The sequence below is a fragment of the Prionailurus bengalensis genome, chromosome E3 (genome assembly GCF_016509475.1).
Source record: "Prionailurus bengalensis isolate Pbe53 chromosome E3, Fcat_Pben_1.1_paternal_pri, whole genome shotgun sequence".
Taxonomy (NCBI): Eukaryota; Metazoa; Chordata; class Mammalia; order Carnivora; family Felidae; genus Prionailurus; species Prionailurus bengalensis.
In genome coordinates this window covers 40,390,130-40,408,774 of record NC_057357.1, presented here as the reverse complement: position 1 = coordinate 40,408,774, position 18,645 = coordinate 40,390,130, and the positions used below count along the sequence as shown (strand labels likewise).

The window sequence follows — 18,645 nt, the reverse complement described above, 5'->3', positions numbered from 1 at the left end:
CGGCCCGGGACATGCTCCGGGACCGTGCGGGTCCAGGTCACCTTCGGCTGGTGGAAGAGGATGTCTCGGAGGCAGGGACCCCACGCAGGGGCTCCGACGGCACGGCTGCGGTGTCCCTTGCGCTCTGTGGAGACCCGGCAAAGGCCGAGCAGGAGGGAGGCGTCCTGGTGGAGGCGAGCAGCTTGCGGAAGACCGGCGTGCGCCACGCCTGCTGACGCGACACCCTGCCCGGGAATGGCCTTGTTCCACGTCGTCCTTCCGGCCTTGGTGGCGAGGGCGTCTCCTCAGTCACGGCTGGGCTCTAAGAGCAAGCCTGGCCGCTGTGGCGTCGGACGTGGAGGGCGTGTGCTACGAGGGGCACAGAAGCAGCCCCTGTCTCGACCGTGGCATGTTGTGACCGGAGGCGGCCAGGTGAACGGACCGGCGTGTGTCATGCTCGGCCTCTGAAAGGTCCCCGTCCCCTCTCACCGCAGACCCAGGCCACGAGGAAGCGTTCCGGTGCCTGGAGATGCGCTTCTGTCCGCAGACACTGGAACGTCTTTCTAGCTGAGGGTGGACGAAGTGCGGGGTGGCCCGCCTGAGTCCCCCTCGAGGGACGTCACGCAGCACCTCGCGGTGCGGGTCTTCTGCCAGTCTCTGCGTTCATACCTTTGGAAGGAGGCTCCCCAGACTCGAAAGGAAACGTCCAGGATAGCGAGTTAGTGTGTCTTCTGTGTCTTACCTGGTCACGTCCCACGGTTTTGTTTTCAGCGGTACACGTGCTCCCCAGTCCTAACTCTTGCCGCTGACTGCCGCGTGAGCTTGGGCACGTCATTGAACCTGTCTGTTCCTTTTTGCGTCGCAGGCTGAGGGAAGGATGTCGAGGTCAAGTTCCCTCCATCCTGAAATCCGTGGGTTTTTCAGCTCGATGTGTAGTAAAAATACAGAAGCATCTGTGACGCGGGCGTCAGCCACCATGGTGTTGTGTGGCTCGAGGGGAAGATGCCGGGGTTTGGAATAAGAGGCTTGGTTCTAGCTGCCCAGAGTCCTCGGGACTTTTGTGCTTTTGGAGTCTCGGTCTCCTCGTTTCTGAAATGTGGATAATAACCGCACACTGTGAAGACAGAAAGGAGTAAAGCGTTCGAACGCGCTGTAAAGGTGCTGTAGAAATCACGTTCCTTTCCTGGTCCAAGCAGCTGCGTGGTGTGCCCGCCAGGCCACTGTCCCTGTGCCTCAGTGTTCCCATTCAGAAGGCGGGCATCGTTTCCCATTCTGGTGACGTGAGGGGCGTGAGTGATGGAGCCCCGGGCTCCTGCAGAGATGTGGTGGGGGGGTGGGGGGGGGCGCGAATGCAGGAGGCAGACGGCCTAGCTCATCCCGGCGGGGAGTGGGCCGCCACAGCCGGCAGACCCCGGCCACACGTGTGCATTTGTCAGGTGCACGCTCTGGAGGGCAGGCCGTGGCCAGGGTTGATGATTTGGAGACGGGGGAGGAGGCCGTTAAAGTTGTCTCACTCAGGGGTGGTACAGGGCTGGCCTGGGAACGGGGAGAAGCTGGGCGGGGGCACAGAAGCAGGTTGAGAGGGAGGGTGGGCTCTGTTCTGGAGGCACTGGGCTTCGGGGCCTGGCGGGGGGCCTCTGACCTGCTCTCCTGCGGTGCCCCAGCTCTCGTCAAGCGTCTGCTGTGAGGCCCGGTGCCAGTCCTGGGCACAGAAAGGTCAGAGCCTGTTCTTGCCTTCTGCGACCTCGCCGTTGGGATCCTTCTCTTGTACATTTTTTTTCTAGGTTTGTTTGTTTGAGTTTTAAGCGTTTTTATTTATTTCTGAGAGGGAAAGAAAGCGTGAGTAGGAGAGGGCGATGAGAGAGGGAGAGAGAGCGAATCCTGAGCTGGCTCCACATCATCAGCACGGAGCCCGACGTGGGGCTTGAACCCATGAACCGTGAGATCCTGACCCGAGCCGAAGTCGGAGGCTCAAACCGGCTAAGCCACGCGGGCGCCCCTCCCTCCAGGTTTCTTGGACGCTGACTTCTCGTCACGCAGGCTCTCGCTGTCTCTGTGGCCTCGCCTGGGGCGTGGGCCTTGGTCCTCTGCGCGCATCCACTCCCAGCCCTGAGAAAGCCCCCATACCCAACCCGGTCTTGCTCACGGCGGTCTCCTCTTCCCCCTGCGGCAGCTCCCCTCTGTCCTCGCTGGCTTCCCTCTCCCGCTTCACGCGTCGCTCTGGCATCTGAATGTTTCTGCACTGGTGGTGGCGTCTCCCGGGGGCCCAGCGTCACGGTCTGCCACAGTGTCTCTGCTCCTGCGTCTTGTTTCTGCCCGCGGCTGAGGGCTTGAATGAGCCGGGATGAGGCGCCCTCGTCCTCGGCCGGAATTTGGGGGATGGGCCGGACAGCATGTCCTCTCCCGATGAAGCCGTGCGATTCTACTTTCACGAAGCAGTCGAGGTCTCGAGTGACGGTCACCAAACGTTAGAAATGGTTACTCGGCGTGATTTGCTTTGTTTGTCGAACAAGAATGTTCAGACGTTAGCTTTACTCTGCGCTCTGTCCCTGAGGTTCCTTTCTGCTCGGAAGCGCTTCGGTCCTGTTGGCCTTCAGGCTTCGCTCCCCTGATCTGGAGTCTCCCCGGCACCGTGATCGGGGACCTGTCGCGAGAGCTGGCGGGCTGCCTGCGTCGTAGACCGCGGAGACGCGTGTGTGACTTCCGAACACACGCAGCCCCAGGCGTGGGCTGGCGGAGCCGGCGGCCCGGGTGCCCCGATAGGCCTGCCGGGCGGGTCGCTCTTGTTTTGGAAAAAGAGCTAAGCGAGCGTTTCGTCACAGGTTGAAAAGGACTCTGAAATCCTTTGTCGTGGGTGGCGCAGGGGCGATCAGCCAGCCCTTCCTCAGATCGCTACACCTCAGGAATTACAGGCTCCAGAATCAGCCACGAGTGCCTGGGTTTCAGGGTGTCGGTGCCCTGGCGGGAGAGGCGCCTCCGGCTCTACAGGGCATGGCGTGAAGCCAGGTGTCCCGGCAGGTGTGCTCGGAGGTCGCCGCCTGTCAGACACGTCCTGGGGGTGTTGGGTTTGTTCGCTAGGTCACATCTTGGGTTTGGTTTGGTGAGGAATGGACGAAGTCAGATGTGTGTGGCGCACACCCTCAGCCCCCTGGGAGGAGGGAGGACGCCCGGGGGACGGTTCTGTTGTGCGCGCGGGCGGCGCAGTGAGTGGCAGGCACACGGGCCGTGCTGGGAAACCCTGACTGTGTCTTCCCCTCCGACAGCGTGCTTGGGACCGTGGGCATCAAGCTCCCGGACACCACGCTGGCACTTCCTGCCACGGTAGAAGTAGTCTGTGCTGTCTCGCACAGGGGCCACTAGCCACTTGCGGACACTGACCGCTAGAAATGTGGCTGGTGTGACCGAGGATATGAATTTTGTGTTTTATTGAGTTTTAATTAGTGTGTGTATAGGGTCTCTCGTGGTAGCGGCAGTGACTTGGACAGGGCAGCGGTGACGAAAGGCGATTTCTGGGCTCCAGTCTTGTTGGCTTCTGAAGTCCCTGAACTTGTGCACACTTTTCCACGTGAGAGAATCCCACCCATTCTGCGTAGCCACGTGATCTCTCTGCATGTGTGACAACGCATTCTGCTTTCTGGGAGCTGACTCGTGGGGAAAATGCTCCTTATTTCGGCACAGCGACACGGAGCCGCGGTCCGGCAGACCTCTTGGTGCGCGGTGACCCTGCCTCCCCCCGTCCCTCAGGCCACCCCCGCTCCACACCTCGTGTTTCTCCAGGGTCGTCTTGGCCAACGGAGATGGATCAGTGGGCTTAAGGTTTTGCACGTCCTGTGCTTTGCTGTGAACTCCCCGTCTTTGCCTCGGATCTGGAGGCGCACGCCTGTCGAGGGGGTGAAGCGGGCGTACCTCGCCGGGAGGCCCTGCCTGAGCGAGCGGGGAGGCGGCCTCCCTGGACAAGCCTACGATCGTCTCACCGGGAAAGCATTTCACGATATTCAGCATTGGTTTCGCTTTTGCTTTCCCAAGTGCTTTTATCTTTATGGTCTTACTTTACCCCCGTCCCCAGCCGTTGAGAGTTTGCATTGCTCCCCACCGATGGTCCTGCAGGTCCCTGGGGGAGAGTCCGGCTATCGTGGGTGTATGCGGGGGCTTCCCTTCTCTCTGAGGAAGGAGCCAGATGGGTGGGAGGAGTGGGCTAGGTCGTAAACGTGTTCTATCCGTGACCCTTGCCCCTCGCGGATTGCCTGCATTCCCCCGGGAGTGCCGAGCCGTCACACTTCGCCGTGCTCTTCCCGTTCAGCATGCGTTCCCGGGACTCGTCACTGTTGCTGGCAGAGCACCTGCGGGCATGTCCGGTCACTCTGGAATGAATGTCAGATTTTGTCGGTGGAAGTTGTTCAACAAAGAGGACCTTTGAGATCTTTTAAAGGTTCCTTTAAAGGCATCAAGTGATTTGCATTCTGAAGTATGGGTTGTTTCTAAGAGAAGGTGGTATTTCACACATGCTTAAATGTTTTCTTGAGTTTGAATTGCACTGCGTTCGTTTGGAAAGACCAGAATTACTTCACCCCAGACACATCTGAGAAAGAGAGACGCTGTGACACGTGACGTGTGTTTTCAGGTCACGGGGCAAAGGGCGGTCTGCCTCCGGTGGGGACGTTGTGCTCTCTTATTGGGTCCACGGAAACCTCGTTCTGCTTTCGCTCTCCGTAAAAAGACCGGAAGGAGTCAGGTCAGGTCAGGTCAGCATGAGGTCATCGGCGAACAGCTCCACCGGGCAAGTGGTGGGTCCCAGGTGCCGTCCCGTGTGGCGCCACCCTTGACGCGGGTGCCGCGGGGCGTCCCCGAGCCCTGCAGCCTTCAGAACAGATCACTGTATAGTTCTTTCTCTCCAAGGAGCCGACGGTGGCGGATCGTCGTCCGGAAATGGGTCTGGGGCCGCCCCTGCCGCCCCTGCCGCCCCTGCCGGGGGCTCCCGCTCCTCTTCCCGGAACTTGGGGTCATCAGGCGGTGAGAAGGAAGAAGGCAAGAAGGCCCGGCGGCAGTGGGAGTCGTGGAGCACAGAGGACAAGAACACCTTCTTCGAGGGGCTGTACGAGGTGAGCTCTGGGGCCAGGACAGGCGGCACGGCCAGCCTCTCGCCTCTGTCCGCATTTCCGTGTTTGCCTTTGCCTCGCTAGCCACGTGGCTACCAGATCTCCTAGCTCAGCAGCTCGGTGGGGAGCCCCTGGTGGGCTGCAGGCGTGGGTCCCCGAGACCCATGCCTCGCCATGGACATCGCCCTTTGTCCTCACCGTGTGACTTTAAAAGCCAGTTAAGAGTGAGGTGGTTGTTAGGAAGCGTCTCTGTTGGATTCCTTTCCTTCTCTTCCAAGAGTCTCTCCGTTGTCTCAGGAACATTCTCTCCTGAAGAGCGCTGTCCTGTCCCTGTGTCTTCCCTGTGCAGTTGAGTGGGCTGACTCGGGAGGCTTGGTCGGTCCCTGACAGGGAGGGACAAGGGGACACTTGGCACATCAGTCAGAGCAGGCAGCTCAACCCTGAGAGATGTCACAGCTGACCTGGGACAGAGTGGAAAGTCCTAAAAATAGAAGCTGCCCCCCCCCGCCCCCACCCCGTTCCCAATCCCAATGTCCAAAGAGAGGCTGCCGTGCTCCCCACCGTGCTCCCCGCTGTGCTCCCTGCCAACCTTTCTCACTTCTCTGTTTTGCTTTCCCAAATATTTACAACCGTAATGGACATACTCTTTTCACTTTTATTAAAAATTTTCTTTTCAACATTAGTTTATTTTTGAGAGAGAGAGAGAGAGCATGAGCCGGGGAGGGGCAGAGGGAGAGGGAGACACAGAATCCAAGGCAGGCTCCAGGCTCTAGGCTCTGAGCTGTCAGCACAGGGCCCGATGAGGGGCTCAAACCCAGGAACCGTGATATCATGACCTGAGTCAGCATGGCTCGAACTCAAGAACCATGAGATGGTGACCTGAGCCGAAGTTGGACGCTCCGCCGACTGAGCCACCAGGCGCCCCAGACATACCCTTTTTACTAACCTCAAGTACCTTTTCGTGGTACGTTATAGTTCTTTTGCTCGGTATACTGTTAACGCCTAAAAATATTCTATTTCACGAGTGAACAAACCGGCTTGCGTGCTCACTGTTTTTATAAACGAAGTTTGACTGGGACGCAGCCACACCCATTCACTTGTACGTGGTTTCTGGCCGCTTTTGACTACAGTGACCAAATTGAGCAGTGACAGCAGACACTAGTGGCCTGCAGCACCTCAGTGCTTACCCTCCATCCAACCCTTGCTCTGTTTAACCGTCCTCGTGTTGTTGATTGGGGTGGTTCCTTCCGGATTCTGTGATGAGTAGCGCTGGAGTGAACGCCCGTGTACATGCGGTATTGTAGGTTGCCTCATTGGGGTGTGGTGTCACGAGTGGTTTGCTCAGTCAGCGAGCCTGATGCCTTTGTTTTATTTTTTTTTTTTTAACTTTTTCCGTGTTTATTTATTTTTGAGAGAGAGAGAGAGACAGAGTGTGAGCAGGGGAGGGGCAGAGAGAGAGACACACAGAATCTGAAGCAGGCTCCAGACTCTGAGCTGTCAGCACAGAGCCCAATGTGGTTCTCAAAGCCCCGAACCTTGAGATCATGACCTGAGCTGAAGTCGGAGGCTTAACCCCCTGAGCCACCCACGTGCCCCGAGCCTGATTCCTTTAATAGCGAAGTACTGGGAGTGATGGAAAAGTCTTCCCAAGCCTGGCAAACAGGGCTCATGGCAGAAAGGGGCCTTGGAGCTGATACGCCCAAGTGTCCTTGGAGAGATTAGAGCTGCGCGGAGGGAAGACTCCGTGCCGATGGCAGAATATTCCCCTGGCTGCCCTTCTCCCTCCGGGGGGTGCTTCGGTTCTGCTGTCCCTGTTGGAGGAGGCCACTGTGTCCATCCCGAGGGACTCAGTCGTCCGGGGAGATCACGGAGTGTGTATTTGAGGCTCGTTCTGCCAGGCGCAGAGTCCCTCACACAGGTCAAGTGTGTTCTTTCCCTCCCCGTGACGGTTTCAGAGCACGGCACGGGCTGGTTTTGTATACTCACGTCCCCAGACTAGGCCTCCCTGAAGTTGTGTGTTAGGCGTAGAAGACCGGAGGGCCGAGGACTGGCCTTGAATGTGTAGCTGACCCTCACCTGAAACCTTAGCTGCTTTGGTGTGGCCCCTCCTTCCCGGGGGGTGCAGCTCTGTGGGGGTCTGGCTGCCAGGGTGCAGAACGAGGGCGGAAGATATGCTCGTCTGTTAAAAAGTGCGGGGAGGGTTCCCTGGCAGTGACCTGCCCCGCCTGTCTTTGGATAAATTAGTTCAGTCCCTTGTCGCTGGGCCAGCTTTCTGGTTGTACGTTTTCCGCCAGCGAGGTGTTTGAGATCTCCTGAAATCCTGGATTAACCATAATAGTTGACACTTCTGGTCACTTCATGCTTTCCACAGCTGAGACTGGGTGTCCCACGTATCGTGTGTGTTTGTGCATGAGAGAGAGAGGACGAGCGTGTGCTTTACCACTGAGCTGTGTGTCTGACGTGGGCTCGGCAGGACCCTGGCGAGGCCTTGATGTAGGGCTGACGAGCTGGGGTTGGGGGGGTGACAGAACGGCTTGGACTGAGGGGCGCGGGGGCCCCTGCGGTGTGTGTCAGTCATTCCTGCCTTTTCCACGCACACGTGGGACTCAGCTGTGCTTCCAGCGACACAGACCCAGCTCGGCACAGAGAGGCACAAGGGACTGAGCAGCTGTCATGACCGAGAGGAACGGGGAGGGGCAGTCTCAAGCCCGACCCGTGCAGGACTCTAGTGATGGCACGGAGCCTCTGTCACCCTGTGTGTGGGGGGGGTGACATTTCTGTGCTGTCTCCTGTTTCAGACACTTCCCAGAGGCAGGAGTGCCACCCTCGCCGCCCACTAAACTTGGGACGGTTCCGGGGGGACACAGACGGGCCAGGCCTGTCCCAGACTCTTCCTGTGGCAACGGGTGTGGGCCGTGTGGCCCCTGTCAGGGAGCTGACGTCACTGTTGTCACCCTTGATGTCATTACCCGCTCGGTGTTGGTTGGTTCTTCACAAAGCCTGTTGCCGACTTCCCGTTTTCCCTTTTCACGTTTGTGACTTCCGCCTCAGTGGCCAGGCTCCCGTGGTTAGTTCTCCCCGGGTAGCTTGTGGGTACAGGCCCCTGCGGGACAGAGCGCAGGAGCGGTGCCAGGGTGCGAAAAAGCCGCCCCGAAGGGCCGATCTGATTAGGGAGTGTAACAGGAGCTTGAAAAGTTGCAAGTCCATGCTGACAGGTACCCCAGGAACTCGGAAGGCAGCGTCGTCTTAGAACACGGGATGGGGAATCACCAAACCCAGATTCTGGTTCCAGCCCACTGAGAGCGTGTGCCTCGTGGGTTTGGTTCCCGCCATGCAGCGAAGCCGAGAGATGGAGAGGCCGTCTGCACGCGTTCCATTGTGGTTCTGATCAAGGGCTGGGGGGGAGGGGGGGCTGCGGGGAGCGGGGCGCCCAGAGGAGGGCATCGAAGACCCCTTTTCGTGTTTTACCTGCCGTTGTGTGTGTGTGTGTGTGTGTGTGTGTGTGTGTGTGTGTGTTTTCAAATTTTTCAATGTTTAGTTTTGAGAGAGAGAGAGACAGAGCATGAGCAGGGGAGGGGCAGAGAGAGGGAGACACAGAATCCAAAGCCGGCTCCAGGCTCTGAGCTGTCAGTACAGAGCCTGACGCAGGGCTCGAACTCAAACTGTGAGATCATGACCTGAGCCAAAGTGGGTCACTGAACTAACTTAGCCACACAGGTGCCCAAGCTGTTTTTTTAAACAATGAACAAGATCTTTTTCAAACTTTCATTTTTCATTAAAAAAAAAATGCTTATTACTTAGAGTGAGAGAGGAAAGCAAGCAGGGGATGGGCAGAGGGCAGAGGGAGAGAGAGAATCCCAAGCATGCTCCATGATGTCAGCACAGAGCCCAACACGGGGCCCCATCCCACGAACTGTGAGATCATGACCTGAGCCAAAATCACGAGTAAGATTCTTAACCAGCTAAGCTACCCCGATGCCTCTTAACTTTACATTAAAAAAATTTTTTTTTCCACGTTTATATCTGAGAGAGACAGAGTGCGAGTCGGGGAGGTGCACAGAGAGAGAGACACAGAATTCGAAGCAGGCTCCAGGCTCTGAGCTGTTAGCACAGAGCCTGACGCAGGGCTTGAACTCATGGACTGTGAGATCAGACGCTTAACCAGACTGAGCCACCCAGGCACCCTTTAACTTTGAATTTCAGACTTGGAGGAAAAACTTGCAGAAAGAGGACAGAGAATTCCATATACCTTTCCCGATGTGCACGTAACCTCAGTGGGGCCAGCATGATGAGATTCGACGTGGGACCGTAGCATTTACTGACCCGCAGGTGTTACTGGGTTTAGCTGGTGTTCCCACTGATGTCCGTTCTGGATCAGGGTCTCATGTTGCATTTAGTGGACATGACTCCTGAGTACCCCATTGGGGACGCCTTCCGGCTCTCAAGACCTGGACCCTTTGAAGACTTGTGGTCTGTTAGGTTGTGGAATGCCCCTAGCTCTGGGCTTCTCTGAGCTTTCCTTATGATTAAACACACTTTGCACTTTTGTCAAGGAAGCCACGGGAGTGTGGGCTGTCCTGGGTGCATCCTGTCCGGAATGTGTGAGGTGTTCTGTCCCGTCCTCGTGGCGTGACCCCTGGTGACTGCATTCAGGTGGCACCTGCCAGGTCCTGTGCTGCCTAGTCTTTTTTTACTTTGAGGCTACGTAAATAAATACCCCATTTTTCATTTTTTCCCCACTACCTTTAGCCACTCTTGCCACTTCTTATCTGAAATAACCATTGTTACAGCGTTTGTCCATCACGATTTTCTGACTTCATTATTCCTACACTTATTAGTTGGAAATCTCATTCAAGAAAAAGTTCTTTCGTCTCCCGTATTTAGGTGTGAATTCAGTAATTCCTTTATATGTGGATTCAGGGATATGTAGGCTAGTCTTTGGGTCACAGTCTATTCACACCATTGATGGTTTTGTTGCCCAGATTGTGGCAGATTTGTCCACTGGGAGCCTCTTCAGGTTGCCTCCTGTGTTCTTCCCCCAAGCTCCTGTGGTGCCGTCGGCACTTGCATCCGTGCACAGCAAGATATTCCAGCCTCACTGGTACTTTCCCTGCTCCCGTCTCTCCAAGAGGCCCTGGTTCCTCTCGGGAGGTGGGATTTAGAAACCAAGATATGGGTGCTGGGGGTGCACAGTGCTGCTGGCATGCTGTCATCTCTGGGCCCTCCCCAGGACTCCTCACTGCCTCAGCTTCGATGGCATCTGCAGCTCCGGAACAGTGCTGGTGGTGACGGTGTTCTCTGGAGCATCAGTTCCAGTCTGAAATTCTCAGAAATTCTCAGCTTTTGCATGAAGACGTTGAAAGAAGGATGGCCCATAGGTGTATTCAGAGCATATTCTGTGGTTCTCTAAGTGTTTATATTTGCGGCCCGTATTTAAGTATAGGATGCATTTTGTTTGACCAGAGCAGTGAGGATGTTTCTGGATGGTTGTATTGTTTTAAGAGGTCAGGTATACAACACTCTGAGCTCTTTCGTCTTTCTGTTCTGTGTTCGCACAATTGTCTTCATGGTGCTGTCTTCTTTCATGGTCTCTAGGGGACTCTGGGCATTAACCTTTTCATCTGAGCCATGAGCATTGTGTCCTCCTGCTCTGGGGACCTACTCTTTGGTCTCCCGTGCTATGACGGTTTTATCCCTGAGTTTCTGTCGCTGCCTTATCCATTATTCCAGTTAAGACCTCAGTCTTCACGCACGTCTTTGGGGTTTCAGAAAAACAAAAAACAAAACAAAAAAACCCCTGAGGTTCTGGAGAGGCGACGTTGAAGCGGATGCCGTGAAGGACACGTGCTTGACCGCTGCACGGTCCGTTCGGCTTTCTCCTTTCCCGGGAAGCGTCTGTGCGGTACGGAAGCCTGCCTTGTTGTAAGCTCTGTGCCTTTAATGTGCGCTTTAATTTTCCAGCACGGGAAAGACTTTGAAGCCATCCAGAACAACATCGCCCTCAAGTACAAGAAGAAAGGGAAGCCCGCGAGCATGGTGAAGAACAAAGAGCAGGTCCGCCACTTCTACTACCGCACGTGGCACAAGATCACCAAGTACATTGACTTCGATAACGGTGAGTGTGCCGAGGCCTGGCTCCTGGGAGGTGGCAGGTGGGAGGCGCGGCCGGCTCCCGGTCGGAGCTGGTTTCCGGCAAACCCATCAGACACACCGCGGCGTGGTTCTCACCCGGCCCTGCTGCCAGGGCTCCCGTGCCTCGCGGTGCTCCGGCTGCTGGTACCTCTGGTGACCGCCGGCCGTTGAGCTGAATGCATTCCTCGTGCTCTGGGCCTGCGTCCCCCACTGGGAGGGGAGGTCACCACAGTGGATGAGGAGAGGCGGCCACAGGTGCGCAGGCCAGAATCGGACTCCCCCCCCCCCCCCCCCCCCCCCCCCCCGCACACACACAGCCAACGCCCACCCTTCTCTCCCTGATGGTGGCTCCTCGGGGCGGGGGTTGGGCAGGGCCGGGGTGGAGGGCTAGCTCTCCTGAGGCTCACGTCTGGGTTTGAGGCCAGGCTTGGGTAGCCTTGTCTTCACTTCACCCACCCGGGTCATTCTCCAGTGCAGGTCTGACGTCCGTCTCAGAGCAGCCATTCTGACCAGCCCCTCTGTCCCCACGGGTCACGCCAGCACTCGATCATTGACTCCACCCTTCTCGACGCTGGTCTTCACTTCCACAACCGCTCTTGTAGCTCCGCCCTTCCAGACGTTTGCTTCTATCGACTCCGTTCATTTCTGACCCTTCTGTGTAAACAATACGAATCCTCACGTGGGACGACCGAGATGGCGGTGGTCATCCCCACTTTGAGCCTTTGCCGTGAGCCCTTTGTGTCAGCCCTTGGGGACTCCCGTGTTGCCGCCTGGGCCCCGCCTGCGGGCCGTTCCCTCGGCACATTGGGGTGTATTTTAGTCACGCGGGAGCCAGCACCACCCAGGGTGACCCATCAGCCCCTCTTCCCTGGCTCCCCCTGGCACCTGGGGTTCCTCCTCTGACCTTAGAAAGGCCCAGAGAGCACGATTCAAGGGGTGTGCCTTTGTGTCAAGGGCCAGATGGTAAATATTTGGGGCTTCGGGGTTTACCGTCTTTAACAAAACTGCCACGTTCTGCCGCCTTAGCTCATTTGTAGACCAGATGTACGCACGTGTGTATTGCCGTGTTCCCCAAATACTTCCTTCACAAAAAGAGGCCGTGGGCTGCATTTGGCCTGCATTTGGCGACCACTATCCTCGAGGAGTCCTTTCTCGCTGCCACTGGCCTGTCTGGGAGCCCTTGGGGAGGGGGCGCCTAAGCTCTAGATGGTCACGGTTATCACCTGACACCGTCCCTTGCCGTTTCTTCCCTTTGAATCTTTGTGGACATCTGTGACCCGCCAGTCAGAGTCCTGCTGGTCATACCTCAGAGCTTCTAGGGTCTGTCCCCACCGCCTGGTCCCCTTTGGTCCTGTTCTAGAGCATCGCTCTTCTCCCCGTCCGGTCCTGCCCTTCCTAGTCTGCCCTTCACATCGCCAGATCCACAGCGGGGCCGCGTCTGCCGGGCCCGGATCCTTCCCTGCCCCCTGTGGTCTGCGGGCTGGCCCGCTCTGTGCTCGCTGGGCACGCCGCCCCGAGGGCACACGAGAAAACCCGGGTTCGGACACGGAGATCCTTTCCTGACGGTAAGCGGGGGAGCCGAGCCCCACGGCCAAGCCGGCGCCCTCTCCCCAGACGCCCCCGCCGTGTTCTCAGCACAGTGGCTCACCCTCCCTCCTTTGTGCGTCGGCTTGCAGGCCACCTTCTCCCGCCACTGGGATTTCTCCGTGTGCTTTCTGTTCAGCCTTGTTTCCTTGAGTCGGCGTTACCGCAAATGTTTCCTTTCAGACCGGCACCTCGCTTCTCGTGTTTTTAAGTAACGCGGCATCCCTGTCCACACGGCAGTTTCCTCCAGAAATCCTTTCTTCGGGTAAATTCACACGACGGGTGAAACGAGCTGCGTCTCATCTTGAGTGTCTTGTCCCCCTCGCGGCACGTCTGCCTTCCCACCAAGGCCCCGTGTGCAGTGCACGATTGTGCCCAGGGGTTGGCCATGCTGAGCTGCTGTCCGGCCAGCAAGCGCCGTCATTTCTCACTGCTGGAGCGCCTTCCGCTGGCGCCTCGGGGCGGAGCAGATCACAGAGCGATGGGTGGGTCCAGCACCTCCTAGCGGCCTGCCCCTTCCGTGGATGGGGACCACCCGGTCAGAGTCGGCAGCCTTCTTGCCGATACTGTTTTGTTCATTTGCTTTCGGTGTCCACGTGACCAGTCACGGAAGATCGTCTGCTGGCCTGGGTGCGCGGTGGCCAGTCAGCCATGTGTCATCGTTGACCAGGTTGTCCCCACGGCGTCCGTGTGTTTGCTGGCTGTGCTCATCCCTGCCTGAGAGCGCTGCTCGGATCTCTAATTGATTTGAAAACATCACCACCGGTCCAGGTCCTGTCGAGTCCGAGACTTGACAACATCCATCATCTTCACAGATGTTTTTGTGCCGCAGGCACAGTCGTAGTTCTTTGGCTCTTTGTGTTTTTTTTTTTATACTTTTTTTTTGTTGCACGTCCTGTTCTCTAGCGGCTTTCAGTCATCCACGAGAGAGGGCTCTGCCCCAGGGGCTGGTCCCGGAAAGCTCTCTTCATGTGAGAAAGCTGCGGGGTGAGAGGGAGGAGGTGACTCCGGGGCCACCGGCGGGCACACTGTCTTTCATGCCGACCACACTGTGGGCAGGGTGGCCACTGTTTTGGGGACACTCGGGTCCCCAGGGCAGATGCAGTACCACGCACAGGGGTTTTTTTCTTGGTTGGATTTGAGAGGCACTTACGGTCGATTTTCTGTGTTTTTATAGCCTCCTCCTCCTGGATGGCCTCCTGAACCCCCCTGGTCCCGGCAGGTGCGACTCTTCTTCGGTTCTTTCCCCGAGTGGGCCGAGGGGTGGACGAGCCACCGCTCTCGGGTCCCACCCCTGCACCTCATGTCGGTTCCACAGCAGGCCCTGCGGGCTCAGACCCAGCACGTGTCCCTTCTGTACGGTGTGGCCCACGTCCCCGCTGTCCTTTACCTGACCTGTGTGCTTCTTGGCGTCTCAGAATAGTATCCCACGAGAAGAGCCTTCTTTCTGTTGAGCTGGCAGCTCCGCCTGGGTTTCTGGCCGATCCCAGCGAGCACGTTGGTGCACGTTGGTGGCAGCCGGCCACCCCTTCGTGGCGCACGGGCATTAGTTCAGGGCTCGGCGCTGCCCAGCCGCCCACCCGTCCTCAGCCGCTGCAGCCGTAGATTCGCTGCTCTGGACGCTTCACACAGACGGTACCAAACAGCGTGCGGCCTTCTGCGTGTGACCTCTCACACCGAGCATCGCGTCTTCTTTGTGCATTCACGTCACTGCGGGCGTTAGAGCCTCGTTCCCTTGTATGGCTGTCACCGTTCTGTTGTCGGTACGACCCGTGCTTGTTCGTCCTCTGCCCAGCGGACCCTAAAGCATCCTTAGTAGCGATCTCCTGTGGGAATCCAACGAGACCTTGCGTCTTTGTCAGGAGAACCTCGAGGAGCAGTTGACCGGTGGTGTTAGCAGTCCCCGGCTCCTCGCAGCCTGTGCGAGGTTTGGAGCTTTTGTTTTAGATCGTTTGTTCGAGATCTTATTTTCTAGTTGCTAATATATCGTAGTTTTTCTTGCCTGGTGGTTTAATCACACGTGGGTGAACGTTGCGACTTTGGAAAGGGGTCTCCGAGGAGAGGCCGGAGAGAGCAGTCGTGAGGACAGTGGAGGCTCAGGTGCACCGGTCACGGCTCTGTGAGGCGACATAAGAGCCACCAGACTGCTGGGGCTGGGCTGATAAGTTGTATCCCAGTTTGCTTGCAGCTGCCGTGGAACTTGGGTACTATGGAAGGGTTCTCTCGCGTCTCAGACCTCAGCGCATAGGCGGTCCAGGCGGGTGCCAGGGACCTAGGGCCTGCCCTCCTTCTGCGTTGCCATCCCTGCATGCTGTCTGGGTCCAGGACGGCTCCAGGCAACAACTCAGCAGGAAAGAGAGGTGTGTGAAAGGGACACGTTCTGTCCCGAGTCTGTCTTCAGTCATTTCAGGAGCTTCTGGAAGCCTTCTGCTCACACCAGAGGCCAGGACCTAGGGTGCGGGCGGGGATGTGTGGCGTCTGACCCGGATGCATCGCTTCCCCATGAAGGGGGTCTGTTGCTCAGGAGTTGGGTGTCAATACTTGTAATCGTAGGGGCTATGGCTCCTCTTCCGTGTGGCCTGGGGCCCGGGGCGGGCTGGTCAGCGGTCAGAGATGGTCCGACACCCCACCTCCCCGGTCCTGGGACTGCCGGCCTCACACAGAGCTCGGACGGATTCTGTGTGTGTGCAGGGAGATGCGTGACAGATTGAGTGGTCACGCCTGCCCCCCTCCCCCCCGCCTCCCCGAAGCTGGCCACACCCCCCTCCCTGTTTCTCCTCCTGGGGGCCATTGCGCTGCCTGGACATCACTCATCTAGCCCCTCCCCAGGTTTCTTGTTTAACTTCTCACGTTGCAGATTTGAAAAGCGGCCCTGTGTTCCCGTGGGCTCGCCACTCCGTGTCCCCGGAGTCGACGTCCCGCACACCCCTCCTTGCCACGAGCTGGCCGACCCCGGCGTGTGTGTCTTCCCCCCTCACGCTGTCCGTCCTTCGTCTTTCAGTGTTCTCCCGTGGGCTGAAGAAGTCGTCCCAGGAGCTGTATGGTCTGATCTGCTATGGCGAGCTGCGGAAGAAGGTTGGGGGCTGTGAGTATGGGGCTCCAGGGGGTCCCCGCACGTGTGGCTGCTCCTCACGGGGCCTGCCGTACCGTCGCCGTTGGGTCTTTACTGCCACGGCTCTTCTCCTTTCCCCGACTTGACTCTTGAAAACGTCTTACGTGCGGTGCGCTGGCGAGCACCACGGCCCCACAGACCCTCACTTGCCCTCAGGCCGGCGTGTCGTTGACATTGGCCACGTCCGTGCACCCCTCCCCACACGTGAGCACCCTCTCGCTCAGGCGTCCTAGACCCAGGCATGTTGTCATGCGTGCCCGCCTTCCTGTCGCCACTCGACGTGCTGCCGTCTTCCGTAGTACCCGTCCGCGTTCAGTATTCCCGGAAAACCCAATGTACCTGTCCGGGCGCCAGTTGGGGACGTGGTCCCACTTGAGCCTGTGGCACCCCTTGGGCCCGTAGACGAGAACAGCCTCCCGTTTGGTCTCCCGAGACACTGGTACTTGGGAGGGTCCAGGTCCCTCCGCGGGTGTCTCGGTGCTCGTCTCCTTGCACCCAGATTTCCGATAGACGTCGGCTGCTCTGGCCTTCCTGGGGCGCCGAGCAGCTCGTGGCCGACCTTGCCTCCCCGTGTGACCTCCGAGGAGAGGGGCGCGCTGGTCTCTGCAGGTGCCCCTGGCCACCGTCGCACGGGGGAAGAGCGCTCACCCACAAGGCCGCTCCCGAGGCCCCATGAGACCGTGCGAGGGGGCCGCTCAGAGGGGGCAGTGGGGCAGGGGCGTGGAAGCAGCAGAGGAGGGGGGGACGGGCGTTTATGGATTGCTCCGCATAGGCCAGCCTGGCTCCCCGCCTGTGTCCTCTGGTTGGTGGGTGGTGTGTGGGGCCCCTTCTTTGTCCCTGCCGTGCCCATGTCTCAGCCAGTCTGACTTTGCGTGATGCTGGCCTTGATCTGTCAGCGCCTTGCTCCCTAACTTTAGGCGGCTTACCGTCACCCTCCCTGGCTATCGCAGGATCCCCTGCACTTGGACCTCAGCCCCTCTTCCTGCCGCCCTGCAGCTCAGCTGACCCAGTCCTGCCGGTGGTGCCTCGTCGGTTCCTCCCAGCCCAGTTGCACGTCACACTTGCACGTTCTCTCGCACACGCACCCCATGAGGCCCTGCCTGAGCGCCCCACCCCCCACAACACTCCCCCGACGGGTCCATTTGCGGGGACACTGTTGTGTCGTTTTGTGAGTCTGCAGGGAAGGGCAGGCTTCGGGGTACTGCCTCGGGCAGGGCACCCCCAGGCCACAGCCTCTCGTGACTGCTCGTTGGGAGCCGCTTCCGGGCTGTGCACGAAGCGTGCTCAGGGCATGCCAGCGGTGGACATGCCTGTTTCTCCCTGAGCTCTCCAGACTCACGAATCCTGAAGCAGCGGACGTGGTGTCTCTGCTGTGTTCCTGGGATTCGGACATGCACTGCTCGTGTCTAGCATCGTGGCAGCTCCTGTCCTGGGCGTTGTCCCTGGGGCTCAGGATGCTCCAGTTGGATGAAAACGAGTGACCGTAGGCTCCTTGGCCATTAAGTGACAGGTTTTCTTGCCCCCAGGACTGAGTCTCACACGGGGGCTTTCTGTGACAGGGGCTGGTGTTGGGGGGCCCGGGAGACACCCGTGTGTCTGGGCAGTTTTTCTTTGCAGGGCGGCTGCTTGGCTGCGCACCTGCCTCCCCCTGCCGCGCCTCTTTCCCAGCAGCTGCTCCCTCTGCGCCATTTCCCTTTGGTCTGCAGGGCTCGCGCTGGTCTTTCTCGCCACGCGGTTGTCGTGTGTGGCTGTGAATTCTTTCAGTGGTGAGTCATCTGTAAAGCTTTATGTTGTTTTCTTTTTCTTTTTCTTAACCTTTTTTTAACATTTATTTTTGAGAGTGAGAGCGAGGGAGAGAGCAAGAGAGAATCCCAAGCAGGCTCCACACTGTCAGCTCACAGCCCAGCGTGGGGCTCGAGCCCATGAACCGTGAGATCATGACCTGAGCCGAAATCAGGAGACGGACGCTTAACCGACTGAGCCACCCAGGAGCCCTTAGGTTGTGTTCGTTCTCGAAAGGTGTTTTTGCCGGATGTGGAGCTCTGATTTGATAGTTTTCCCTGTTTTCACTTGGAAGCTGTTATTCCCCCGTCTCTGGCCTGCGCTGTTTCTGGTGAGAGGCCGCTGACCGTTGTGTCCTCGCGCCTCTGGAGGGGATGCGCTACATTTCTCTGGCCGCTCTACGGATTTTGTTCTTGTCTTGCTTTTCCGCCTGGATGTGTGTTTATGGCCTGTTAATTTCGTTTCCCCAAAACGTACAGAAGAGTCCAAAGAATTTTGCAATGACCCTCAAACCCCCACCACCTCCGCGTGCTCTCTGTCCCTGTGTCTTCTGTTGAGGACAGCAGTAACCCTGGGAGGGCAGAGGAACGTGGCGTCTGCTCTAGTGAATGCACAGGGTCTCGGTTTGTCATTCGTCCACCCCGGGCACCTAGGCATCCACGACCGACGATACCGGGCCCAAGGATGGCACGTGCCCAGGGGGAGAAGTGTGCCTGCCGGGTGCCCTGAGAAGCGAGTCTCTGAGCTCGGAGGCTAGGGATGAGGAGAGGTGCAGCGTGCCGGGGGTCTGGGCAGGAGGCAGGCAGCGTTTGCTTCCCCTGAGAAAGTCCCGAGGGAAGGAGGGCCGTGCAGGTGCGGACGGCACCTTCAGCACTGGCTTTGCCGGAGGAGCCGTGGCTGCCGGAGGGGTTGTGTTCTGGAAATCTGTGAATGTTCTGTAAAGGAACTGGGGTGTTTGCT

The 18,645-nt window shown here is 58.2% G+C and overlaps 1 protein-coding gene across 1 annotated transcript in view; it reads left to right on the top strand.

Annotated features, from left to right (window-relative positions):
- Nucleotides 1-18,645, top strand: part of CRAMP1 (cramped chromatin regulator homolog 1) — a 57,304-nt gene that overhangs the window by 7,400 nt on the left and 31,259 nt on the right. The window contains exons 3-5 of the mRNA XM_043561028.1: nucleotides 4,876-5,078; nucleotides 11,037-11,190; nucleotides 15,793-15,876. Coding sequence (XP_043416963.1) covers nucleotides 4,876-5,078; nucleotides 11,037-11,190; nucleotides 15,793-15,876 — 441 coding nt within the window. The remainder of the gene's footprint in view (nucleotides 1-4,875; nucleotides 5,079-11,036; nucleotides 11,191-15,792; nucleotides 15,877-18,645) is intronic.